Below are 27079 nucleotides of genomic sequence, written 5' to 3'. Positions count from 1 at the left end.
TTGGGGCTTTCTGTGGGTATTTTGGGGTTGGGGCTTTCTGTGGGTATTTTGGGGTTGGGGCTTTCTGTGGGTGTGTTTTGAGGTTGGGGGTTTCTGTGGGTATGTACACACCTGCACCACATCTATGTCAGATGTTTAATAACATATGAAGAATTAGTAGGTGAAAGGGCTAATTTGACCTTTAATTTGCAATATTCACTGATTATGCATCAAACTCCAGAAAATTGGATCCCAGCTAAAAATATGGGGGACAATTTTTCCCTCATCAGGCGGGCTCAGCATGGGCGGTCGGGAAGCTGGCTGCTGCCCGCGATCAGGGCCAGACCATGATTTCGTGCTGATGGGCCAAGTAAGGCCCACCCAGCGTGATACGTGATGCGCTCAGTGCTGCAGGGAGAAGGGTGAGTGCACACTTCGAGCCTGCACACAGGCGCACACTTGAAAATCTCCCTGAGGTACAGAACTGCCTCGGAGATGAACATTTTTCAAATTAAAAAAGAAAGCTTTCTAAAATGTTTTGAAATGTGCCCCATCATGTGAATCTACGCCAACTGTACGGTTGGACGGGCAGTGAAAATTTTCTTTTAATAACATTTTTAATGGCCTTAATAGACCTCTTAATTGTCGGCGGGCGCACTGCCAACTCCACCGCACGCCCGACAACCGAAACATCGCACAGGTGCACAATGACGTCAGGACACTCACCTGTTGATCTTTCTTTTTCCCTAAGTCCATCCCCACCTCTTCTGTAGCTGTTGACTCTTACTGGGTGCTGATTTTTGACGGTTACAGTTCCTTGACTGTTGACCCTTGCTTAGGCATTTATAACTCAGTCTCATGCCAAGCAGTGCAGTCCCGCTCTGTATAACTCAGTCCCAAGCCAGACGGTGCATTTGGACAGAGTCACAGAAATTTCATGGAGTTTTAAAAGTTAGAATATCAGGGAATATAAGAAATGAAACAAAATGACCATTTTTTACAGATATAACAATTTTTCATATATGAAATGGTGCCCAGTTTAAATTGTGTTTCCTGTTTCGCTGTCTGTGGATGGCCTCTCTAATCCTACGCATTGTCTTCTTTTATCCCAGATAATCGTCAGGGGTTCTGTTTCATCGAAGTCTTGCAGACCATGTGCCAGATGTCATCCACTAACCGTAACCTTGTCACTAAGTCTGAGTGTTGCTGCAATGGAGGCAGAGGATGGGGCAACCAGTGTGAACTGTGCCCACTGCCTGGTACTGCCCGCTATAAAAAAATGTGCCCCCATGGACCTGGATACGCCACAGATGGTAGAGGTAAGGCAGATCTATACAGGCCCTCTCAGTCATTTGTAAGTGGACTCTGCATGAGCAATTTTCCAACTTTTCACTGGCTGAAAGCTTGGCCCATTTTAACTTGTTACTTGGTGTGCATGGATTCTGGTTAATGGTTGGAAAACCATGTGCTGGAATTTCCAAACTATATTTTTAATGGGCAAGAGTCCTGTCAGATGCACAGGGTGGGAAAATGACCTCCTCTGAGTATCAGTTGTGTCAGTGAACTCCAATCTGTTTAACGGCAACAAAGTGCCCCATCAGCCACCTCATCACTCTCACCGGGTTGTGATTACACTCATTCAGTTTGAATGCTTCATTTGTCAAAGCTTTTGTTTGAGCCCATCATTGTTGGCACTGTCCCAAGAGATGCCAACCTTTGGAAAAGGTACCACAGAGCCTTGAGTTGACATTCCGACCTATATCAGTTCCAGTCCCTGTGAGGGATAGTACTTGTTGGCATGCATTTCAGTGCGATGACAGTATGCACCGTATGTACAGCTGCACAGTGTGAAGACTGACTGTATTCCATTAACTCGTCAGTAGAACAGATCTGGCTGACACACTTTTGGTACAGCTGGAGGACACCAGTTCTGGTATTGGTGCAACAGAGTATGACAAACGTTTATTTGGGGAGAAAGATGAGCCAGTAGAGCCATGGATCAGTATCAATGGTGAAGTCACAGAGCAGCAATGCAATGTGTATTTCAAGGGATTTGCCTTTGTGGCAAATGAAGGTGATGCTCTGTTAAAATCTAGTCCATGTTAAAAATTCACGTAAATCACGTTTGAAAGTTGAACCCCATTGGAACTCCAGCCAATCTTGCTCTCCATTTGAAGCCTATTGTAATTCAAGAGTACCGAGTCTCTGGATTTACTGGATTAGAAGTACGAAACTAATTGAATGTCAGCCTTGCTGTTTATATTGTTTACATACTGTTACAGATATTATATCATATGTTACAGATATCGATGAGTGTAGAGTGATACCTAACTTGTGTAAGAATGGGCAGTGCGTCAACACCATGGGCTCCTTCCGCTGTTTCTGTAATATTGGATACACCACTGATTTAACAGCAACCTCCTGTGTTGGTAAGAACCCTTCATGCCACCCTTTCCTGATAAGTGATGCACATCAACCTTGCAGGCAAGCTTCTTGTACACACATCAGCATATTTCTTGTTCAAGGAAAAGTACATTCTGTTTTTGTATTGAGAAATCCAAGTGACAGCTCAAATCCCAAAGTGCTGGACATCGCTAATGTTAGAAAGAGTAGTAGAGAAGTCAAGGTAAGTTAGGAAGCACAGATCAGGTGGTCTAAGCTTGTGTTTTAAAAGCCTGCAGGCTCTGGCAAGGAGGGAAGGCTGAGGGAGGTGAGCCATTGTACAGTTTTTGAATCCAAGAAAAGAATGGGTTAGGGTTTGAGAGTATGATGATTTGAACACAATAAGGATGAAGGGAAGAGGAAGGGTGTAATTACATTTATTTTTAAGCTGTTCGTGGGATGTGGGCGTCATTGGCTAGACCAGCATTTATTGCCCATCCCTAATTGCCCTTGAGAAGTGATGGTGAACAGCCTTCTTGAACCACTGCAATCCATGTGGTGTAGGAACATCCATAATGTTGTTAGGATGGGACATTTGGAGCTTAGGAAGAACAAGAGAGGGAACTTCTGAGAAACACTGACCATTGTAGTATTAATAAAATAGAGAGAGACAAGGCAAGCTGTGTTAGAGAATAAGAGGTGAGAAAGGGATCACCTCTCATACAAAAAAACTTTTACTTGCGTCCTCTTGTGGCATTTGGAAGGGCCTCAGTGTTTCTCTAGATAAGAACAGCATGCAAAAATTGGGTGGAATTTTAGGTTTATAGAGAATTAACAGTTGTTGGGGAAGCTGTAGAGACCTTGGTTGAGGAAGGGATGCCAAGACTAAATCTTAATGGAAACCAACATGTCAAGTTCCAAAGATGGCCATCACAGACAACTGACTGCAGGCTGACAAGGATTGGGTCCTGAATGTTAAGGGGCATATCACATTCAAAAGTATAGGAAGTTAGGTAAAGATGGAGGAGTAGCACAATTAATCAACGATTTTACATCCAGTTTGAAAGGGAGAAGAGTGGGTCTAAGACTAGTATTTTAAACTTAAATGAGGACAACTATGTGGGCCTGAAAGCTGAGCTAGCTGAAGTGAACTGGGATACTAGGCTTCAATAGAGAAGCAGTGGCAGACATTTAAGGGAATATTTCAGAATACTCAGAATAAGTATATTCCTACTATAAGGAAAAATTCTAAAGGGAGGACCCACCATCCAAGAAGTTGGGGAAAGCATCAAACTTAAGAAAAATGTATGTAACTACACAAAGATGAGTGGCAGGTCAGATGATTGGTCAGAATATAAAGAATGGCAGAGAATGACTAAAAGGTTAATCAGGAGAAAGAAATTTGAATACGAGAGGGAGCTAGCTAGAAATGTAAAAACAGAGAACAAGAGCTTCTACAGGTATTTAAACAAGAAAAGAGTAGGTAAAATGAGTGTTGGTCCCCTGGAGAGTGGGATTGAGGAGTTAATTGTAGATAATAAGGAAATGGCAGATGAAATGAGCAAATATTTTGCTTCTGTCTCCACTATCGAAGATATAGGGCAGGATATTTCAGTCGGCATGCGGGGGCAGGCCTGACACACGATGCATAAAATGATGCACGATGATGTTGGTCGTGTGTCCCGACATCATCCCACTGAGTTGCAATGTTTCGTTTGGCGGGAGCGCGCTGGACTCGGCTGCGTGCCCGCCGGTATGTAAATGCTCAATTAAGGCCATTAAGGAACTAATTAAGGTCATTATAAACACTGTCCATCCAACCTTAAGGTTGGCGGGCAGGCGAAAAAGCCAAACGGCCTTCGCGTTTTTTTAGGAAAACATATCCACGAGCGGGATGAGGTTTCCTAAAGCTTTTATTAAATAAATTTTAAAATTTCATAAAAATATGAAAACATATATGAGGGGACATGTTTAAATAAAATTTTAAACCTTTTATTTAATAATTTCATTAGCCCTTCAATCTCCCTAAGGCAGATCTGTGCCTCAGGGAGATTGAAGCTCTCTTTCGCACGCATGCATGAAAGAGCGCTGGCCCCGACTCACCCTCCTCCCCCTGCCCACACAGGTAGCACTGCTACTGCTCACATCTTATGCTGGGCAGGCCTTAATTGGCCTGCCCACATAAAGTGGCGGCGCAGAATCGATCGCGGGCAGCGATGAGCTCCGCAACCGCTCCCGCCGAGCCTGCCCACTGCCAGATAAAAGCATTCCAGTAATAGCTATAAATCAGGAGGTGGAGAGTTGAGAGGAACTTGGTGAAATTACAATCACTAGGGAAGCAGTACTGTGCAAACTGATGGAGCTGCGGGGTTGACAAGTCTCTGGGTCCAGATGGACATCAGCCTAGGGTCTTAGAAGAGGTGGATAATAAGGTAGTAGATGCATTGGTGTTAATTTTCCAAAATTCCCTAGATTCTGGAAAGGTTCCATCAGACCGGAAAGTTGCAAATATAACCTCTCTATTCAAGGAGAGAAACAGAAAACAGGAAACTATAGGCCAGTTAGCTTGACGTCTGTCATGGGGAAGGTGTTTGAGTTGATCATTAAAGAGTTTATAGCTGGGTGCTTAGAAAAACACAAGATAATTGGTAATAGACAACATGGTTTCATGAAAGAGAAATCATGTTAACCAATTTATTAGAGTTTTTTGAAGGAGTAACACGCACTGTTGATAAAAGGGAGCTTTTAGACATACTATACTTGGATTTCCAGAAAGCATTTGATAAGGTGCCACATCAAAGGTTATGGTGGAACTAAAAGCTCATGGTGTAGGGGGGTAACATATTAGCCTGGATAGAAGATTGGTTGGCTGGCAGAAAATAGAACGTACGCATAAATGGGTCTTTGCCTGATTGGCAGGATGTGACAAGTGGTGTCCCGCATGGGTCTGTACTAGGGCCTTAACTTTTTACAACTTACATCAATGACTTGGATGAGGGGAGTGAAGGCGTGGTAGCTAAATTAGCAGACGACAAACAATAGCTAGGAAAGTATGTTGTGAAGAAGACATAAGGGGTTTGCTGGTAGATATAGATAGGCTGAGCAAAAGGGCAAAAATCTGGCAGATAGAGTATAATGTGGGAAAACGTGAAGTTGTTCACTTTGGCAGGAAGAATAAAAAAGCAGAGTATTACTTAAATGGAAAACGACTGTACAATTCCAAGGTGCAGAGGGATCTAGGTGTTCTCATGCACGAGTCACAAAAGTTTAGTATGCAAGTACAGCATGTAATCAAGAAGGCTAATGGAATGCTATTCTTTATTACAAGAGGAATTGAAAATAGAAGTAAGGATGTTGTGCCCTGTTATACAGGGCATTGGTGAGACTGTATCTTGAATAGTGTATGCAGGTATGGTCTCCTTATTTAAGGAAGGATGCAAATGAGCTGGGGGCAGTTCAGAGGAGGTTCGCTAGATTGATACCTGGAATGAGCAGGTTGTCTTATGAAGAAAGGTTGGACAGGCTGGGCTTGTTTTCACTGGTGTTTAAGAAGAGTGAGGGCTGACATGATTGAAGTATATAAGATCCTGAATGGCCTTGACAAGGTGGTGGACGTGAAAAGGATGTTTCCTCTTGTGGGTGAGTCCAGAACTATGGGGCACTGATTTAAAATTAGGGGTTGCCCTTAAACGACAGGGATGAGGAGAAATATTTTTCTCTGGGGGCTGTGCAACTTCGGAACTCTCTGCCTCAGAAGGCAGTGGAAGCGGGGTCACTGAATATTTTTAAGGCAGAGGTATAAATTCTTGTTAGGCAAAGGAATCAAAGGCTATCAGGGGTAGAGGTGGAACTCAAACAGATCAGCTCGGATCTTATTGAATGGCAGAGCAGGCTCAAGGGGCTGAATAACCTACTTCTGCTCCTATTTCGTATGTTCGTATGTCACATTGGACACTAAACATGCACCTGAACTTTTCAAGCAGTGGGCGGGCTCGGCGGGAGCAGGCGGGAGTGGTCGCGGAGCTGATCCCCACCCGCAATCAGCTCTGGGCCACCATTTTACACGGGCAGGCCAATTAAGGCCCGACCAGCGTAATACACAAGCTGTAGCACTCAGCGCTACCAGGCAGTAGGAGGAGGGAGGGTCGGGGCCAGCGTTCTTTCGCACTCGCCTCAGGGAGATTGAATAAATGGTTTAAAAATTTATTTAGACATGTCCCCTCATGTGACTGTGTCACATGAGATGGGACATGATTTTGTATTTAGGTAAAATTTTTTATTTATTGAATAAAAACTTTAGGAAACCTCATCCTGCTCGTGGATGAGGTTTCCTAAAAAACGTGAAGGCCGCTCGGCCTTTTCGCCTGCCGCCAACCTTAAGGTTGGACGGGCATCATTAACAATTAGATCAGTCGCTTTCTTAATGGCCTTAATAGGCCGTTTACATATCAGCGGGCACGCAGCCGACTCTGGCGTGCACCCGCTGAACGAAATATTGCGGGACTGCGCAATGGCGTCAGGACACATGCCCGATGTCACTGCGTGTCATTTTACGCGTCGACATATTGGGCCCATCCCCGCACGCTGACTGAAAAATTCTGCCCATTAACTTTGTTTGTCTCTCCACAGATGCTGCCAGACCTGCTGAGTTTTTCCAGCACTTTTTGGTTTTATGGGCAGAATCTCGCTCTTGTTAAACGGGCTCAGCGGGGGCGGTGGGGAAGCCGGCCGCTGCCCGCGATCGAAGCTGGAAGGCACTTTCACGCTGGTGGACCAATTAAGGCCTGCCTACCCTGAAATGCGAGCAACAGCACTTGGTGCTGCCTGTATGGACGGGAGGTTGGGGGGAGGGGGGAGTGCAAGCAGGGCGAGTGTGACCTTCGCGCATGCCTCAGGGAAGTGAAGCATTTTCAAAAAAAAAATAAAGAAATAAATAATGTAGTAAAACATGTCTCCTCGTGTGACTCTGTCACATGAACAGGAACATGTTACGAATTGAATTTTAAATTTTAAAATTTATTTTTATTTGCTTTAGGAAACCTCATTCCGCCCGTGGATGAGGCTTCCTAAAAAGTGCAAAGGCCACTTGGCCTTTTCGCCTGCCCGCTAACTGTAAGTGGAAAATTTAACTTAATAACCTTGTTAATGGCCTTAATAGGCCTATTAATTGTTGGCTGGTGCACTGCAGACTCCGGCGCGCACCCGCCGAACGAAACATTGTGCGACTGCAAGCTGGCATCGGAATGCTCGCCCGACGTCAACACACATCATTTTATGCTCAAGCGGGTTGGGCACCTGCCGTGCTAAAAATTATGTCAAGTCAATTGTTTTCAGTAAGACTAAGGTTGGATGATTGAACACGAACCAAAATGATGATTGCTAAGCAGGAAGCCTCATTATGTCGAGGCAGTACCATCAGAACTTATACTATTTGGTAATCCCAGTGAAAAATGTGTGAATGAAGAATTGATTGAATTGTTATTCAGTGGTCCTCTGTACACCATTGCTCCTGTTATGCACATAGACTATCAGAGAGGGGGGACAGGGTTTACAATGACTATCAGGAACAAAGCACTCAGTGCTCGTCTGGGACTGTGCATACTAATATTCATGGTGATTCTGGCAGACCTGGATACATAGGACCACCAAGAGTAACTTAGCATTAACACTTTATTTCTCTTCACTTCCTCACAGATCTCGATGAGTGCGCGCAGTCACCCAAACCGTGCAACTTTATCTGCAAGAACACTGAAGGCAGCTACCAGTGCTCATGTCCACGAGGCTACATCCTGCAGGAAGATGGCAAGACATGTAGAGGTAGGAGGCTGAGGTGCTGCAAGTCATATAGGTTCTGCTTACTGGGATAGCCCCAAAACACCTATATGTGTCAGCTGTTGCTCAATGGATAGCACTTTTTGCCACTGAGTCAGAAAGTTATGGGTTCCAGTCCCACACTGGAGATGTGGGTCTCTGAAAATCTAGGCTGACAATCACAGTGTAGTAACGAGGAAGTACTGCACTGTCAGAGGTGCCATCTTTTAGATGAGGCGTTAAACTAAGGCAATGTCTGCCCTCCCCCATGAAGTAAAAGATCTCATAGTGTTATTTTGAAGAAACTTCAGAGAAGTTTTTCACTTTATTCTTTCATGGGATGCAGGCATCACTGGCAGGATGAGCATTTTTGACCCATCCCAATTGTCCTTGTACTCAGTGGCTTGCTAGGTCATTTCAGAGGGCAGCTAAGAGTCAACCATATTGCTTTAGGTCTGGAGTCACATTTAGGGCAACCCAGATGGCAGATTTTTTTCCCTAAAGGAGTGAGTTATAGCAACAATCAAAGATAGTTTCATGATCGTCATTACTAAGACTAGCTTTGTATTCCAGATTTATTTATTGAATTTAAATTCCACCAATTGCTGTAATGAGATTTGAATCCATTTCCCCAGAATGTTAGCCCAGGCTGTGGCCTGGTCAATACTTATCCTCAACAAACATTAAAAGATTATCTGGTCATTATTGTGATATTATTTACGGGATCTTTCCGTGGGGATAAGTTCGCTGCCATGTTTCCTAAATTAGAACAGTGACTACTATGCTTCAAAAAAATTATTTAATCTGTCAGCACCTGCTTCTGGAGAGTTTGGCAGAGTAAATGAGGAAATTAGAGTCATAGAGTTTTACAGCATGGAAAGAGGTCCTTTGGCCCATTGTGTCCGTGCCAGTCATCAAGCCCCTATCAATTTGAATCCCGTTTTCCAGCACATGGCTCCGTAGCCTTGTCTGCTAAAGCACTTCAAGTGTTCATCTAAATGCTTCTTAAATGTTGTGAGGGTTCCTGCCTCTACCACTCTTTCAGGCAGTGAGTTCCAGATACCCCCCACCCTCTAGGTTTTTCCTCAAATCCTCTCTAAACCTCCTGCCCCTTACCTTAAATCTATGCCCCCTGGTTATTGACCCCTCCACTAAGGGGGAAAAATTTCTTCCTATCTATGCCCCTCATAATTTTGTACACTTCAATCAGGTCCCCCATTAGCCTTCTCTGCTCTAAGGAAAACAACCCCAGCCTATCTAGTCTCTCTTCATAGCTGAAACACTCCAACCCAGGCAATATCCTGGTGAATCTCCTCTGCACCCTATTCAGTGCAATCACATCTATCCTATAGTGTGGCGACCAGGACTGCACATGGTACTCCAGATGTGGCCTAACTAACGTTTTATACAGCTCCACATCATAACCTCCCTGCTCTTGCATTCAATGCGTCGACTAATAAAGGCAAGTATCCCATGTGTCGTCTTAACTACCTGTCCTGCTGCCTTCAAGGATCTATGGACGTGCAAACCAAGGTCCCTCTGATCCTCTGTACGTCCTAGGCCAGAATCTTTGGGTGGGTGAGTGGGGGCAGGGCCTGCTCACAGACGCTTAAAATGACGTGTGGTGACATCGGGTGAGTGTCCCGACGTCACTGCGCATCATTTAGATTTTCAGTTCAGCGGGTGCGCAGCTGACTCAGCTGCACACCCACCAAACTGTCAAAGGCCTATTGAGGCCATTTAAATATCAATTAAAGTAATAAACTGAGCTGCCCATCCAACCTTAAGGTTGGCGGGCAGGCGAAGAGCCCAAGCGGCCTTCGGATTTTTCATGGAACTTCATCCACGGGCAGCATGAGATTTCATGAAGGGTTTATAAATTAAATAAATTTTTTCATTAATGTTCTTTGACATGTCCCAGCTCATGTGACACTGTCACATGAGCTGGGACATGTCTTAAAGTTTTTTCTTTTCTTTATTTAAAGAATGTGCCACAGGGAGATTTCTGCGCTCTTTCGGGGGTGCCAATCGGGTCTGTACCTGCACCCGCACAACCCCCCCAACAGAGGGAACATTCTCCCCCTAGGGCCCTACCATTCATTGTGTACTCCTATGCCTTGTTAGTCCTCCCAAAATACGTCACCTCACACTTTTCAGCATTAAATTCTATTTGCCACTGTTCTGCCCATCTGACCAGCCCATCTACATCAACCTGTAGCGTAAGGCTTTCCTCTTCGCTATTTACCACAGCACCAATTTTCATGTCATCCGCAAACTTCCTGATCAAACCTCCTACATTCATGTCTAGATCATTAATGTACACTACAACAGCCCCGAAGCCTGCAGTATGCCACTAGACACAGGTTTCCAGTCACAAAAACAACCTTCAACTATTATCCTCTGCCTCCTGCCACTAAGTCAATTTTGGATCCAATTTCCCAAATTGCCCTGAATCCCATGAGTTCTTACCTTCTTGACCAGTCTTCCATGCGAGACCTTGTCATAAGCCTTAATGAAGTCCCTGTAGACGACATTAACTGCACTACCCTCATCCACCCACATAGTCATGTCCTCGAAAAATTCAATCAAATTTGTTAGACATGATCTCCACCTGACAAAGCCATGCTGACTTTCCTTAATTAATCCTTGCCTCTCCAAGTGGATTTTGATTCTGTCCCTCAGAACTTTTTCCAAGAGTTTCCCTACCACTGATGTTAGACTCACTAGCCTATAGTTCCCTGGTTTATCCCTACCGCCCTTCTTGAATAATGGTACAACATTCGCTATCCTCCAGTCCCCTGGCACCTCTCCTGTGGCCAGAGAGGATTTAAAAATTAATGTCAGAGCCCCTGCAATCTCCTCCTTTGCCTCCCACAACAGCCTGGGATGCATCTCATTGGGGCCTGGGGATTTATCCACTTTTAAGCCCATTAAAACCATTAATACTTCCTCCCTCTCAATGCTAATTTGTTCAAGTATCTCACAGTCCCCTTCCCTGATTTCTATATCTACATTGCCCTTCTCTATAGTGAATACAGATGCAAAGTACTCATTTAAAACCTCACCTACATCTTCCTGCTCCTCACACAGATTGCCACTTTACATAGAAACATAGAAAATAGGAGCCGGAGTAGGCCATTTGGCCCTTCGAGCCTGCTCTGCCATTCATTATGATCATGGCTGATCATCCAACTCAATAGCCTGCTCCTGTTTTCTCCCCATATCCTTTGATCCCTTTCGCCCCAAGAGCTATATCTAACTCCTTGAAAATATACAATGTTTTGGCCTCAACTACTTTCTGTGGTAGCAAATTCCATAGGCTCACCATTCTCTGGGTGAAGAAATTTCTCCTCATCTCAGTCCTAAAAGGTCTATCCCATATCCTCAGACTGTGACCCCTGGTTCTGGACTCCCCTACCACTGGAAACATCCTTCCTGCATCTACCCTGTCTAGTCCTAATTAGAATTTTATGGGTTTCTATGAGATCCCCCCTCATTCTTCTGAACTCCAGCGAATATAATCCTAATCGACTCAATCTCTCCTCATACGTCAGTCCCACCATCCCAGGAATCAGCCTGGTAAACCTTCACTGCACTCCCTCTATAGCAAGAACATCCTTCCGCTCCCTCTAAACCTATTGCACTATGACTAACCCAGTTAATATTAGGGAAGTTGAAATCCCCCACTATTACTACCCTATTATTTTACACTTCCCTGAAATTTGCCCACATATCTGCTCATGTATTTCTCTCTGACTGTTTGAGGGCCTATAGTACACTCCCAGCAATGTTATTGTTCCTTTTTTGTTTTTCAGTTCTACCCATATGGCTTCATTTGAGGAGCCTTCTAAGGTGTCATCCCTCCTTACCACTGTAATTGATTCCTTGCTCAATATTGCGATACCCCCTCCTCTTTTACCTCCTTGACAGCAATGACACCTACTTTCATGCGTTAATTTGTGCCCTCAACTCATCGGCCTTATTCATCAGATTCCTTGCATTAAAATAAATACCATCCAACCTTGCCAAACTCCCTTGTGCCTTAAAGGGCCTATAATTTCTATGCCTTCCAGACTCACTTGCTCTCTCTTCTAATCTTGGCTGTGCATCTCCCCTTGCTGAACCTCCTCTCAAGATCCCATCCCCCTGCCAAGTTAGTTTAAGCCCTCCCCAACAGCACTTGCAAATCTCCCCACAAGGATGTTGGTCCCATTTCGGTTCAGGTGCAACCCGTCCACCTTGTACAGGTCCCACCGCCCCCAGAAATGGTCCCAATGTCCCAGAAATCTAAAGCCCTCCCTCCTGCACCATCTCTCCAGCCACGCATTCATTTGGACAAACCTCCTATTTCTATATTCACTAGCACGTGGCACCAGAAGTAATCCAGAGTAACCCTACCTTTGAGGTCCTCTTTTTTAATCTGTTTCCTAGCTCCCTAAATTCTGCTTGCAGGACCTCATCCCTCTTTCTACCTATGTTGTTGGTACCAATATGTACCACGATCTCTGTTTGCCCTCCCCCTTTAGAATGCCCTGCAGCCATTCAGTGACATCTTTGACCCTGGCACCATGAAGGCAACACATGATCCTGGAGTCACATCTATGGCCACAGAAACACCCGTCTGTTCCCCTTACTATCAATTTCCTACCACTGTTGTTCTATTATATTGGGACAGCAAGGAGCATTAGTGTTGTTGGAGGCCCCAAAGGAGACAGGAATTGTGTTGCTGCAGGTGTAGCAGACAGTGAACAGATTCTCGCCCATTCCACGGCTGCTTTCACTCCAGGGTGAAAGCCAAACCACGTAAGTCCATTTGTGTTCATCTGCGAAGCAGCAGTGCACTGTCTGATTAAACAATCAGGGGGAGGAAAAACAGCCCCTTGGTCTCACTCTACCTGGGGCCTGCCAATTCCATTCTGCCCAGAGAGAGCCCTTTGACCCAGCTCCATTCCGAGCCCCTCAACCCTGCTTCATCAGACCCCTTTAACCTCATTTCATTCTGTGCCCATGGACCCCGCTCTGTCCAGAGCTCCTGAGCCCTGCTCCATCTGCTGCCCCTCAATGCCCCTTGAGTCCATGACCAGAATTTTATGTCGCACGGGCTGGTGGGCACCTGATCTGTCTGGCTGTGAAATAGTGTGAGGTGATGTTGGGCAAGCATCCCGATGTCATTGTGCACTTGCGCGATATTTCGCTCGGCGGGCGCGCGCGTGGCAGTCGGAAGCACACCCGCCAATAATTAAGCCGCAATTAAGTTATTATGGAGGCAATTGAAAGAGATTTTTCATGGCCCGTCCATTTTTACAGTTGCCGGATGGGCCAATTGGCCGGGCGGCCTTTACATCTTTGCTCAAACTTCGATCCAGGGCAGGATGAAATCTCCGTGGGGAAATAAGAAAGAGATATCTGGGGACTGATTTGTAATGAGGTATGCTTTCTGGTGCTTCATTGTGCTGAATGGACATATTTTGCAGCATTTTTGTTGCTTCGTTTGTTCTGTGGAGGTCTGCAGCTCCCTGAGGCAGCTGTCTTACCAACACCCACAGTGACACCAGCACCAGCCCTCCTCCCGCCCCCACCAGCAGTGCTGAGCCTTTCTCAGTGCACTTTTCATGCTAACTGGTCATTAGTTGGCCAGCCAGCATGAAATCACAGTTGGGGGCCAGTCGGGGACCCTTTTCCCATCTGCTTCCAGGCCCACCGATCACGCATGCCCGACGAGCGAAAAATTCAGGCCATGTCTTTTTATTCCACTGTAAGCTTCTCTCTCCTCTCCCAAATCTGTAAACCCCCTATGTTAGGGAATAATAAATTTGTTCTCCCATTTTGTCATGACAAGCAAACCAAACACTTTGTTAATATTGATCTCAAGTTCAGTTCAGTTTCTCAAAAGTTTTCGATGGAGCTCCCATTAATACTGACCTGAATCAGCTCCCTTCTCCAGCAATCTGTTCCACTTTCATTATCCTGTAGGGGAAAAATTGACTTTCTAATCAGTACCCTTGTCCAAGGCTTGAGAGTTTTGTACTTGTGCCCTCTAGTCCTTGGCTCAATTGCCTATGTTAAGTAGCATGCTCAACCTCATCTATACCTTTTATTATTTTAAAAAGTTTGATCAACAAAGTCCAGCAGTTGCCTGAATCCAGAGCTGGACCATTAGTATTGAAGAACTAACGCATTGAAACTCATCCTAGGACAGATGCTGCACAATGCTTATTTAGGAAATGTGCTACTTTTCACTCCCCTTTACAACCTCTCCCCCATATACCGCTTGCCAGAAATATTACTATTTCACATCCACCCAGGTTATTCCCATTTCTCATCCCCCTGGAATCATTTCTATTTCACTTCCCCTAGAGTTATTCCTACTTTTTTCCTTTGCTTCCTCCATAGACCTTGATGAATGTTCAACAAAACAGCACAACTGTCAGTTCCTGTGTGTTAACACGATTGGATCCTTCGCATGCAAGTGTCCACCTGGTTTCACACAACACCACACGTCGTGCATAGGTGAGTCAATGTGAACAGTTGCAAGAGACCCTATTATTCTCCAATCATTTCCAAATCTGGATTGATCCCTGTTTGAGTCAGTTAGAATTGTTCAGAGCTTTCTCTTATTTGCCCAGTTGGATCAGCTCAGAGCAGTTCTGAGCCATTCCACCTAAAACAGTCCATGGCTATTAAACCATTGACACCACCAAAAATTCTGGTTCAGAATGTGGTTGCCCCAATAAAGAGAGTGGACTTCTATGTTGATTGAGTGCATAAAGGCCCTGCCAAGTGTATGTTGAATGGGTAAATTCACTACCCACTGTGTGTTGGGTGAGTAAGTTCACTGCCCACTGTGTGTTGGGTGAGTAAGTTCACTGCCCAGTGTGACACAGAGACTCACACAGATCAGGAAAATCCTGGGTAAGTTTACCAAGCTGTTCCAAGTTAGCTGATCCAAACTTGGACTACAATAGACATGCTACAGTTGGTCTCAGTACCTTTAGGAAAATATTAATCATGGTATCTGCTCCTAATCACTATCTATTGACCTCTACTGGAAATACATGTGTGTGTGGACTGTGGTTGAGGACAGAGTTGAGCTTGGCTTAGTTTCTGACACCCCCCACACAACCGTCATGACGTAATTTGAAGTCACTCAGGGAGACGCTTTAGTAAAGGAACTTAATCTTTCTCTTGTTAACAGATAATAATGAATGCATGGGTCAGTCCACAATCTGTGGTTCAAAGGGCACATGCCAGAATACACCAGGAAGCTTCAGCTGTGATTGCCAGAAAGGATTCTCATTGGACGGCACTGGTTTCAACTGTGAAGGTACAAAGAGTGGAAGTGTTCATAGGACAGTACGCCAGACAGGAAGTACTTTATATCAGAGGTCATGAGGAAAAAGTCTAATAATGGAGTCATCCCTGTCCTTGATCCACAGTTAATATTTAAATGGGTGGCACATTTCTCTGCCTCACCCTTTGAGGCTTGTAAAGTAAAGGGCATCTCAATGAGTTAATGTTGGGTAATGGGTGAGTGAGGGGTTGAGGTGCCCACGATCATTGATGGGGGTAGTCTGGGATCGCCATCCCTGAATTAAATGGCAGGGATAATGTAGGGTGTAGATTCCTGAGGGAACTGGCAGAGAGAATGGGGGTGGGGGGAGGTGTGGGTACTGGGGTCTTGGGGTAGCTGCCAGGCAGAATGGAGTAATTGTATTCTAGTTTCTATCTTTTTTGAGAAAGCTTTATTTTTCACCACAGGATGGGAGGAGTCTCCCAAGGCTCCTGAGATCCTGAAAACAATGGGCTTATCCTTACACCTGGCCAAGGATGCAGTGACACAAATCAACAGCATGAATCGAATCATAGAATGGTACAGCAAAGAAAGAGGCCATTCAGCCCATCATGCCTTTTCCAGATCTTTGAAAGAGCATTCCAATTTTCCTTTAGCCCTATAAGAGAAGAAAATGTGAAAACCTTAACTTCAAGAATCAAAATTTGTAGTCTGCTGCTGGTAGATTCAAAGGCAGAAAGTCAGCATTTTTGGTCAAACCCAAACTGGGGTCAGTTTAAAGTCCACACAGAGATATACTGTTAACAGTCCCCTTGGTGCCTTAATTGTCCCTTTACATTGCTTTTCTTGAGTGAAGTATTTCTACACTCTTTGTCGTTTTAAGTATTTCTACACTGTTGTTTTAACTTGAATAACTTATTTACAAAGCATATCCTGAAATTAATATTTTTTTGTGTGTTTCTATGCCTTGGGTATATTTTCATGCCTGGAAGTTCTGGAATCCCCATTTTGCCACTGAAAGGGTGGTGGGTTGGCCTTACACCCTTCTATCCTCATCCTGATCCTGTCCCCAAAGTCCAGTTCCGTCCCACCAGTTCATCAACGTCTCCCCAATTCTGTCAGAATTTACCACAAGTGGATGGTTACATGAGGTTCTTACCCAACTTCCTCCCATTCATTAATTCATGCCAAAATTACAGCCAAAATCGTTGGCAGTTTACTAGCCACAAACTATTCCAAACTTAGAAAAGCCAGATTCAAATGCTTGTATTCAAATTATATTGTTTAAAGGACAATTAAAGGACTATTAGATACACATTAATACCAAGGAGTCATTTTCATGAATCTTTTTCTAATCTGTAAATCAAAGTAATATGATGATTGTTATGTGAGACAACCTGTTGAAGCCAGTTGCTCCTATTTTGAAATGTCACTTGGGTTAAACACCATTCTTGACCATTTAATATTGAATGGGTTTCTGGCTCAAGCTCCCGTCCCCATTCTTTAAGTTTCAAAGGGTCCTGGGACTGCATTGGCAGTCCTTGTAAGTAACTGCAGATCCAGATGCAGCTCTGTTTCAACCTGGCTCAGTGTCAGATCCCACATGACATCTCACCAATTCAGTTTGTTTTCTTTCCTCTCCAACCCACAGATATTGATGAGTGCGATGGGAACCACCGCTGCCAGCACGGCTGCCAGAACATGTTGGGTGGATACAGATGCAGCTGCCCTCAAGGCTACATGCAACACTACCAGTGGAACCAGTGTGTGGGCAAGTATTAGAGCTCTTGGGACTAAGGAGATGAAGGCAACTTCAGTGTTATTGAAACTGAGGGAGTCAGGGCAACTTCATTTTAACCTGTCAATATTATAGGTTGGTATAATGATGTAGTTAGCGGCACCCAATTGTCAATTTTTTGGCAGCACTGTAATGCATTGGTATCTTTGGATTTATGCCCAAACAGTGACTCATTAATCTTGCTGGAATGGAGTGAGGTAATGCCTGAGATAAGCAGGTTAGTTCCCTGCCCCTTCAGCCTCAGAGCGTCATGTAGAGTGGGAGTGTTGTATATTTTATGTATTTTATTTACTTCAGAGCAATGCAGGGACGACACTAGTTTCTAAGTGTGTAAAAACTTTATTTACATAGTGGGCTGAATTTTCTGGTTGCCGGGGGGGCCTGAATTTTCTGGTTGCGTAGCAGGTGCAGGCGGGCACGGACCCAATCGTCATTTGTGATAGGGTCCGCGCTATCATTTTATGCAGGCCCATATTCTGCCCATAGACACAGACGCAGACTCTATTTTACAGTAAATTCCAATAACATTATGGACATTATTATATCTTCCTGACACTGGGCTAGGGAGGAGGGTGGTTCCATTGAGATTCCAACTCCTGATCATTATCTAATAACCCTTGCTTGAAAAACTACACAGGTGATCATTGCACGAGTGCAGGCTGAACCATGATACACCTTTCTCCATGATTGAATAGGGTACTATTATAGGTTGGCTGGCTGTCTAGGTCAATACGCCAAGAATGGTCACAAATGAAGTAGAAGCTAGAAGATGGCTATGCCTGTTGAACGATATCCAGTGACTGTCAGTACCTCCAGGGAAGCAAGGAGAGAATAGTGTCCCACTAATCTCTCTTTGACTGTTTTACAGATGAGAATGAGTGCAGCAATCCCACTGCCTGTGGAGCCGCCTCCTGTTATAACACTCTGGGCAGCTACAAATGTCTCTGTCCGTCTGGGTTTGATTTTGACCAGTACTCCGGGGGATGTCAGGATGTGAATGAGTGCTCAGCCTCCGGAAACCCCTGCTCTTACGGCTGCTCCAACACAGACGGTGGCTATCTCTGTGGCTGCCCTGGGGGATACTTCAGAGTGGGCCAAGGGTAAGTAACGGGTCAACAATTTACTTGGGGTGAGAGGATGTGCTGTGGATTCAGATGTAACAGGAAAAGGAAGGAAAGCAAACTGAGTGGGTGAGTTAAAAACAGAAAATGCTGGAAAAACTCAGCAGGTCTGGCAGCATCTGTGGAGAGAGAAACAGAATTAGTTTTCAAGCCCAATATGAGTCTTCTTCTGAGAGGTAGGAATGTGATGGGTTCTATGCTGTTGACAAGGGGGGAGGGGCAGGTGGAGCAAAATAGAAGTTCAGGGATAGGTTGGAAGGCAGGAGGGATTAAATGGCAAAGATGTCAGAATAAATGGCAGAATAAAGGTCAGCACTGTCTGAAAGCAAAATAGCAGAATGTGTTAATAGTAGAGGAAGAGGTCAGCGCTGTACAAAAGCAAAAGCGTGAGAACAAGATACAGACTGGGGGAAAGAAAAATTTCAAAATGGAGGACAGAGTTCATGGTCTGCAGTTGTTGAACTCAATGCTGAGTCCAGGAGGCTATAAAGTACCTAATTAGAAGATGAGGTACTGTTCCTCCAGTTTGCATTGGACTTCAATGGAACATTTTAGCAGGCCAAGGACAGAAATGTAAGCATGACAGCAAGATGGTAAATTGAAATGCCAAGTGACAGGAAGGTCAGAGTCATGGACTGAACAAAGGTGTTCCGCAAAGCGGTCACCTAGTCTGCGTTTCCCCTTAATGCTTTTAGCACTGTCCTGTCCATGACTGCATGTACATTAATCCCGCTCTCCATCCAGCACCAACACCCTTTTTATAATTAGTAGGAGGCACCACAGGGAGAGTCTCAAGTTGATTCCATCACTGACCAGAGAGGGTTTGTGAATTCCTTTATGGGAGTATTTGATGAGTGAGGCCAATTTAAACATGTCTCATTTTTTGTATATGACTCTATCTGAATGTCATTGTGCAGGAGCCCCATCTTCCTCCCCACCTGGTCCTAACAAAATTCAGATGATGGTCAGGGTACGAGGACATATATGGCATAGCAAGTTATACAAGTTCTGGCCAAATGGCACATCTCCTGCATTGAGGGTGCTGAGGTATAGGCTGGATGCAGAGCATTGGGTAACATTAAGTAGAAATTATTAGGCACAGATGATTGGAAGCAGCAAACAGAATGTCTATGTTTAAAGAGGACAACAAGACTGCACAAAATAATTATAGGCAGATTAGTCATCCAAACCATAACTTCTATAATTCCTTCCCTAAACCTCTCTAGTTCTCTCTCCATCTATAAGATGCTCCTTAAAACAAAGCACTCGATCCCCTTTCTAATGTCTCCTCCTTTGAATTGTTGTCAATAATTTTTTGACTGATTACACTGTAGTGAAGTGCATTGTGATACTTTACAATGTTAAAGGTACTGTATAAATGCAAGTTTTTACTGTTGACCTAAAATCTATATTGGTAAAATAATGGAAACCAGTGCAGAGTTGGTTGGAGGAGGTAGACTAATTATCTATTATGCATAATCTAATAAAACACCTTGATTAGGAACGAGAAGATTTTGTCTGACAAACCTCTGACTTCTTTGAGGGTGTTACATGTAAAGTGGAACTTTCCACAACATCATTTATTTACACCTTCAACAACAGGAACAACCTGCATGAATAAATTGCCTTTCATGTAAAGCACTGGCAATTTGCAATTTCTCTCTTATCTCACCTCTTCCTTCTCAAAGTTCATTTCATCTCTCCCCTCAATCTACTCCCCATTCTGACCCCATAATAGCTGACATAGTCAGTAATTCCCTTTTCTTAGAGACTATCCCTCATCCCTTCAAAACCACCATCCGTACGTTGTTCCACAAATGTGCATCTATGCTTTCCAATGCCCCTTTCCTCTCAGGTCCTCATGCCTGTAATTGTCTCCTGCTCCATGTACTTCTCTCCTGAAATTCCTTGTTCAAATTCTCAAATAACATCTTCTGTGATTATGGTCGTAGAAAAAAACCCAGAATATTACAGACAATAGCAGAGAGCCTGAATTTAAATTGCGGATGTTATAATGGAAAAGGCACCAGAGCGATGAAAGGGTGACCATGTCCCACCAAACTGTACCCCAGCATGCATCTTGATGAGGAGAGGTTTACATGACAAGTTTAGAATGATATATCCAAAATACTACAAAATACAATTATTGTAATTGGTATGAGTAGAATTTGTGCTAAATGGTTTTGTTTTTGTGTCTGGGCTGCTGTTGATTCCCTGTTCAGGCACTGTATATCAGGAATGGGGTTCGGGAATGGTCAATACCTACCTGTGGAGGAGGAAGAGGAGGATGCGGAGAATGTGCTGTCCCCTGAGACATGTTATGAATGCAAGATCAATGGCTATCCCAAGAGAGGCAGGCACCGGAGAAGCACAAATGACACTGAATCTCATGAGGTAATTTCAGGAAGTGCTCAGAACCAAAAATGAATGGTGTGTGTTTATATATTGTGTGTCTTAATAACATCACAGCATTTCACACAAATTGGTCTATTGTGAATTGCTATCACTGTTTTGTAGGTAAATCCAGCAGCCATTCTTGTGCCTAGCAAGATCCCCAAAAGAGCAAATGAGATTATCGGCTCATTAATCAAATTTTTGGTGCTGTTGTTTGAAGAGGCATATTGGCCTGAACTGAGATTTCCTCGCTATTCTTCAAATAGTACCATGGGATCTTTTAATGTCTAGCTAGCAGGCAGACAAAGCCCCCGGTTTATTGTCTCACCTCTGGTGATTCCGGTAGTGAACTTCCAACTATCGGATTCCCAAGTCAATCAACTTCCATTAGTTGGGGCAGAATTATACGGGAAATCAGCAACTAAAATTAGGAAAGAAGATTAAAAAAGCTGCTCTTACTTTCTTTGGAAAGGAGATTTCAGAATACTTTCATTGAAATTTTCATTAATTCGAAGGGAATTTAGAAAATTCAGAATCACAGAATTGTTACGGTGTAGAAGGAGGCCATCTGGCCCATCGTGTCTGCACCGGCTCTCTGAGCATTTTAACTTAGTGCCAATCTCTTGCCTTTTCCCTGTAATCCTGCACATTTTAATCATGATGAATGGTTCAAATCCCAGGGAACACCACTTAAAAATCAGGAACTAGGAGTAAGAAGGGAAATCAGGGTAACTTATTTACTCAAAGGATATTTGTGTAGTGAGAAAAATTCCTAAGGTAGGATATTCAATGTCAATGGGAAGAATAGACCACCAGATATCCCTTTGAAGAGAAAAGTGATGAGATATATAATGGGGAAATTGGTGGATAGGGTTGAGCAATATGGTTAGAAAGTGAGCTTCTAATGCTTGTGGATATGAAGAGAAGGTATTTGATCTATCAAAATGCAACAAGTTTTTTAACCAGACAGGTTATCATTACTAACAATTTCGTGAAAATGTCAACAGCAGTCCCCAAAAACAGATTTGTTGAGCTAATGTTCTTCTCATAATAGGATCACAAGATTAGTCTGGCTAGTTTGGACATTGACACACCAATCCCATTGAATGTGAATATCTCAGACGTGGGAATCCACGATCATATTATGGAATTCCTTCCAGCCATCGAGCCTCTGGAAAACCATGTGCGTTACATCATTTCCAGTGGGAATGAAGCCAGCTTCTTCCGAATTCACCAGAAAAATGGACTCAGTTACCTCCATCTAAGCCGCAAAAAGGCCATACGAGGAAAGTATGCACTGGAGATTTCCAGTGTGCCCCTGTACAGGAAGGAGGATCTCCTGAAGCTGGAAGATGAGAATGACGTTGACTACCTCGTGGGTGATATCGGCGAGGCTCTCCGAATGAAGCTTCAAATTCATCTTCTTTAATGTTCTTGTCTTGTCACCCTTGGTGGGAAAAGGCCCCCGCCATTTTAAATAGCACCACAGCACCAACCTCTCAACACTAAACTTGATGATGGGATAGTGGACTGTGTCAGCTCAACAAAGTCCTTACACAACAGTCCTTTTCATGCAGACTATGTACTGGGGATTGAACAGCATCTTCTGGAGTGTGTCATAGTTTTCGCACATACAGCAGATGATTGGACACCAATTGAGAAGGACTAATTAATTTTTAAAGGTTGGAAATTTCATGTGCTCGACCAGTTTTATTTTGTAGTGCAGTGATCTAAAATGGAAGGTGTATAATGAAAGTTTTAACCATATTGGAGCAAAATAAATTGGGAATGGAGAGTCAGTGAGGACAAGGGTATTAATGGGTTTGAAGGATTGAATGCAATTGAGTCAGAGATGGAGGAATTTGCTTTGTATTTAGAGAGAGGAATAAATTACATTTTGGGATCAAATCAATAAATAATGTCATTGGTAAATAGATTGAAAAATAGAATAATGGAAATGAGAGAATCTGAATTTTTTTTAGTCACTTAAATGGCCCTTTTTCAGGGTCTGGCCCATTCTACTCTGAGGGCTGCCTTGCCATTAAGTGTTCTGATCTGAGTGCTGTTGAGCTCTGGGGAAATCCAGTTTGTATAATTGGCATTTTCCTGAATCATTCAATTCCGACTTTGGAACCACTTGTTTAACCAGAATCTCTATCCAAAGCAAATCAGTTGCAAAAATGTTGACCTTAGGAGAGAGAGCCTTAGCTGCCATTTTGTAATCAAGATCTTTGGTCAATTAACTTAATGTGCAATCTGGCCTGAGGTCAGTATGAAAACAGGCAGGGAGTGAGCCACTACCAGCTCAATTCCTTATAACTCAGTTTAGAACAGCAGGTAGGTGTCACAAGACAATGAAATACAACATTTTCTTTAAAGCATGTTCTTCTTCCTTAATAAGGTAAAAAGACAATAGCAAACCCATTGTGCAGGGAACTGCTGGTGATTATTATGTTTGTGAGTTGGGATTAATAATTATAGATCACTGCATTGTCAGGGGTTAAGAGCAACTGCGTGTGTGTTACTGCAGGAGTTTATTCAACTATTCATGGAAGCACTTGTTGAGCAAGCAATGCACTAGATCCCATCATCCTTCTCTCAGTATTTAACACTATCCACTTTTTGGTTGAAACAAGTGAGAAACTCCCGTCCTATAAACACCATCAGCAATGAAAGGAATCTTCAGAAATTGCCACAACTAACTGATTCAGGAATCCTATCCATGTACTGGTTTGCTAGTTGGTATCGGTAACTCTAGGTGAATATTCTGTATGGATCTCAGACAGTTGAGGCTCTCTCTGGACTGCGCCAATTGGATTAAACTCCAGGGGCAGAACTTTTAGCTCCGCGTGCGGGCACACACCCAAACAACTCGAGCGTAAAATAGCGCATGATGACGTTGGGCAAGCGTCCTGACATCATCCTGTGCTCTCGTGATATTTCGGCCAGCGTGCGTGCACAGAAGTCGGAATCATGTCCGGCAACAATTAAGAGGGCAATTAAGCCCATTAAAGTTCCAATTGTCCCCAATTTTTCGTGGTCCGTCCAACCTTTTGGTTGGCGGACAGGCAAGTCTGACAGGCAGACTTTGCATTTTTGATGAAACCTCATCCAAGGGCGGGATGAGTTTTCCATTATTAAATTTTTAAAAATTAAAACGTATGGACATAATTTTCATAATGTGTGTGTATATGTATGTTCCATTGACTGATTCTGATGCGTGGACATTTTTTTCCGGATTTTAAAATCTTTATTTATTGGTTTTAAATTCTTCAGCAACCTGAGGCAGCTCCCTGCCTTCAGGGAGCTTTCATTCCACACTCCCCCGCTTATGTCAGCGCCTGACCTCTTCCTGCCCCCAGGCTGGCAGCGCTGAGCATTTCAGTGCACGTTTCTCGCTGGCTGCCTGTTAATTGGGCAGCCGGTGTGGAATCACGGTCAGGAGCCGATCGCGGTTGGTGGTCTGTTCCCTGACCGCTCCCGGAACTGCCAATCGCACCCACACGCCGACCTAAAAATTCTGCCCCAGGTGTACTATGGAAGTTTGGCTTAGGAATGCCTAGCTGGAACCAGCTGGTCTTGCTGCTCCAGTGACATTTGGTCTTTCCCGCAAACCCTGGGATAAAGGCATAATCCTAATTGTAGATTTTACATTCCAGTTTGGGATGCAGCCATCTCACCTGAGACCTCAGTGGAGAGCCCAACAACTCTGTGCAATGTATGGGAGCAAATGATTTTCACACAAGACTAAACAATTTTGTTTTAAATTTAAGTATGTGGAATTGTTTTATTGGAAGCTTGGGAAAACTGGCTCACAAGTGAGCTCCCAAACCCCGACAAAACAGTGGCAAGATTGGCTCCGTATCCTGATGCCCAACAGTGACAGGATTGGGCCCTTATCCTGGTGCCTAATGGTGTCAGGATTGACCCCTTATCATGATGTCCAACATGACAGGATTGTCCCCTGCACTGGGTTACCCTGACTATTACAGGGTTGGTCCTCTTCGAGGGCCAAAAGGATTGTCCCTTATCGGACAGTGAGAAGCACATGGAATATTTGGCTGTAACTTCCGAGCTCTCTAGGTCATATTGGGAAGGTACCCCAAAGATGCACTGGGGATCCCCTCTTGAAATTTCAAAGGTCAGTGTTTGCATGGCAATTGCACAGAAGTGCAAAATACCTCTTGGCAATTGCTGTGCAAACCTACTCTGGGAACCATCCGAAAATGCGATTTAAATCACAAACTTCAGATGGTTCCGTCTGTGTTACACAAATAGTTACTCAGAAAAAGTTAGAAGAATTAAAACCTCCTGTAACTTCTGGGTAACTATTGTAAAGACAGACCGTGTCTCTCCCCCACACCCATGGGACTCCTCCCATACCCCCAACACCCCAGGGGTCTTCCACCCCACCACCACCCTACTTCCTGCCTCCACAATGTATTCCTCACCCACCCAACTCCCCATGGGAATCCCCCCAACCCAACCCGACCCGACTCAATCCCCCCACAATACTGACTCTTCCCCCACCCCGCAGTACCACCTCACCCCCCTCCACCCAACCCAACTGGACACCTAACCCCTGCAGGCCTACCCGTCTCCCGATTGGACCCTCCTCCTAACCTCTGACACCACCCACACCCCTCATGTCCGACCCCTCCTCACCTTCCCCATGTCCAACACCTCCCCGTGATGTCCGACCATCCCATCCCCCTCTGATGCCATCAACCCTCACAAACCCTATCCACTTACCTTCTCCCTGATCTGGCAATTTCAACCGGAAACTTACCTGGTTTACGGCAGCTAGTGCTGTAAAAAGGGGTGGGTGGGGGCTTGTCCTCCTTCAATCTGACTGAGCTGGACCGCGATGCTGCGCCTTGGAGTCAGCTGCGCTGCCTGGATCTCGCCTGGCCTGAGTCGGTAGGTCGAACGAGACAGGCACGCAAGAAATTTGGAGCAAGTAATTGGTCACGGAGTGGCAATCCAACACTGTTTGCCACTCCGGGGCAATTATGGCCCTATTATCTATGAAATTAGGTGCGTCCTGACACTAGTGGAAGATGGGAGATAAAATTGGTTCTCAGTGCTTCAGTTTTCACACAAAATGCTGTGCGAGATGTGGGCCAGAATTTTATGTTCAGCGTGTGGGTGCGTGCCTGATACGCATGGGTTTAATATGATGCACGATGACATCGGGCATGTGTCCCGACATCATCGCGCACTCACGCGATATTTCACTCGGTGGCCACACACCAGAGTTGGCTGCGCACCCGCCGACAATTGAAAGGCCTATTAAGGCCATTAACGAGCTAATTAAGTTGAAATTTACACTGCCCATCCAAACTAATGGTTGGCGGGCAAGCAAAAAGGCCAAACGGCCTTCACATTTTTTAAGAAACCTCATCCACAAGCAGGATGAGGTTTCCTAAAGCTAATACAAATTAAATAAAATCTTTATTTTACAAATAAAAACATATCCCATCTCATGTGACAGTCACATGAGGGGACATGTTTCATTACATTTTTATTGTATTTATTAATTTCTTTAAAAAGACTTCAATCTCCCTGAGGCAGTTCCGTGCCTCAGGGAGATTGAAGCAATCTTTCGCGCACATGCACGAACAGCATGCGAGGCCCGGCTCTCCCTCCTCCCCCCACCGCACAGGTAGCACTCAGCGCTGCCGCTCACAATCCACGCATGGCGAGCCTTAATTGGTCCGCCCGTGGTGCGGAGAAGATGGCGGGCAGCTTCCCGCCCGCCCCCACCCACTCCCACTGAGCCCGCCCGAAGAGGGAAAAATTCTGGCCATGAACCCTGGATTAACTACTGTAGATGATAGAAATAACCCAGCTGGTTTTGTAAATCATGTGCAACTTTCCTGCAAAGCAACTCATGCAGAAAAATTATTCTTTATCAGCCCCGTATCCTCATGTTCTGTTGAATGGGGGAACCAGAGGTGGGTCCTTTTTTCTCTCTCCATATTTGATAAATAACATTAACTATGAAGGATTGAGACACAAGCAGGGATCTGGAGCCAGCTCACACTGGTAAAGATTCTAAGGGTGTGCATTCCACCCAACACCCAACCAATTACCCACACAGATTCAGGGTTAGAAAACAATCTGCTTTAATTACCTTCCTCCTGTCTTTGTTCCAAATAACAGCAAGTAAACCAAAAATATTCAGACTTTCTAATTTTTTTTTGAAAGGGCCAGTACAAGTCCCAGTGGATTGTACTCTTGCAGCTTTGCAACATGTTTACTGTTTCTGAAGAGTTTTTTTTTTAAAGTACACCTCTTAAT

At 44.4% G+C, this 27079-nt stretch overlaps 1 protein-coding gene across 1 annotated transcript in view; it reads left to right on the top strand.

Annotated features, from left to right (window-relative positions):
* The window catches only part of fbn2b (fibrillin 2b), a 207746-nt gene extending 184597 nt beyond the window's left edge, over nucleotides 1–23149 (top strand). Inside the window, exons 57-65 of the mRNA XM_041205515.1 lie at nucleotides 1092–1298; nucleotides 2283–2408; nucleotides 8056–8178; nucleotides 14566–14682; nucleotides 15368–15496; nucleotides 17115–17234; nucleotides 18130–18361; nucleotides 20605–20776; nucleotides 21831–23149. Of these exons, the coding sequence (XP_041061449.1) occupies nucleotides 1092–1298; nucleotides 2283–2408; nucleotides 8056–8178; nucleotides 14566–14682; nucleotides 15368–15496; nucleotides 17115–17234; nucleotides 18130–18361; nucleotides 20605–20776; nucleotides 21831–22205 (1601 nt within the window). The 3' untranslated portion in view covers nucleotides 22206–23149. The remainder of the gene's footprint in view (nucleotides 1–1091; nucleotides 1299–2282; nucleotides 2409–8055; nucleotides 8179–14565; nucleotides 14683–15367; nucleotides 15497–17114; nucleotides 17235–18129; nucleotides 18362–20604; nucleotides 20777–21830) is intronic.
* The last annotated feature ends 3930 nt before the right edge of the window (nucleotides 23150–27079 follow it).

Source organism: Carcharodon carcharias, chromosome 14, assembly GCF_017639515.1.
Source record: "Carcharodon carcharias isolate sCarCar2 chromosome 14, sCarCar2.pri, whole genome shotgun sequence".
In the NCBI taxonomy this organism is placed as follows: Eukaryota; Metazoa; Chordata; class Chondrichthyes; order Lamniformes; family Lamnidae; genus Carcharodon; species Carcharodon carcharias.
Note: the sequence above shows the minus strand (reverse complement) of the source record. Positions and strands in the feature narration are given on the sequence as shown.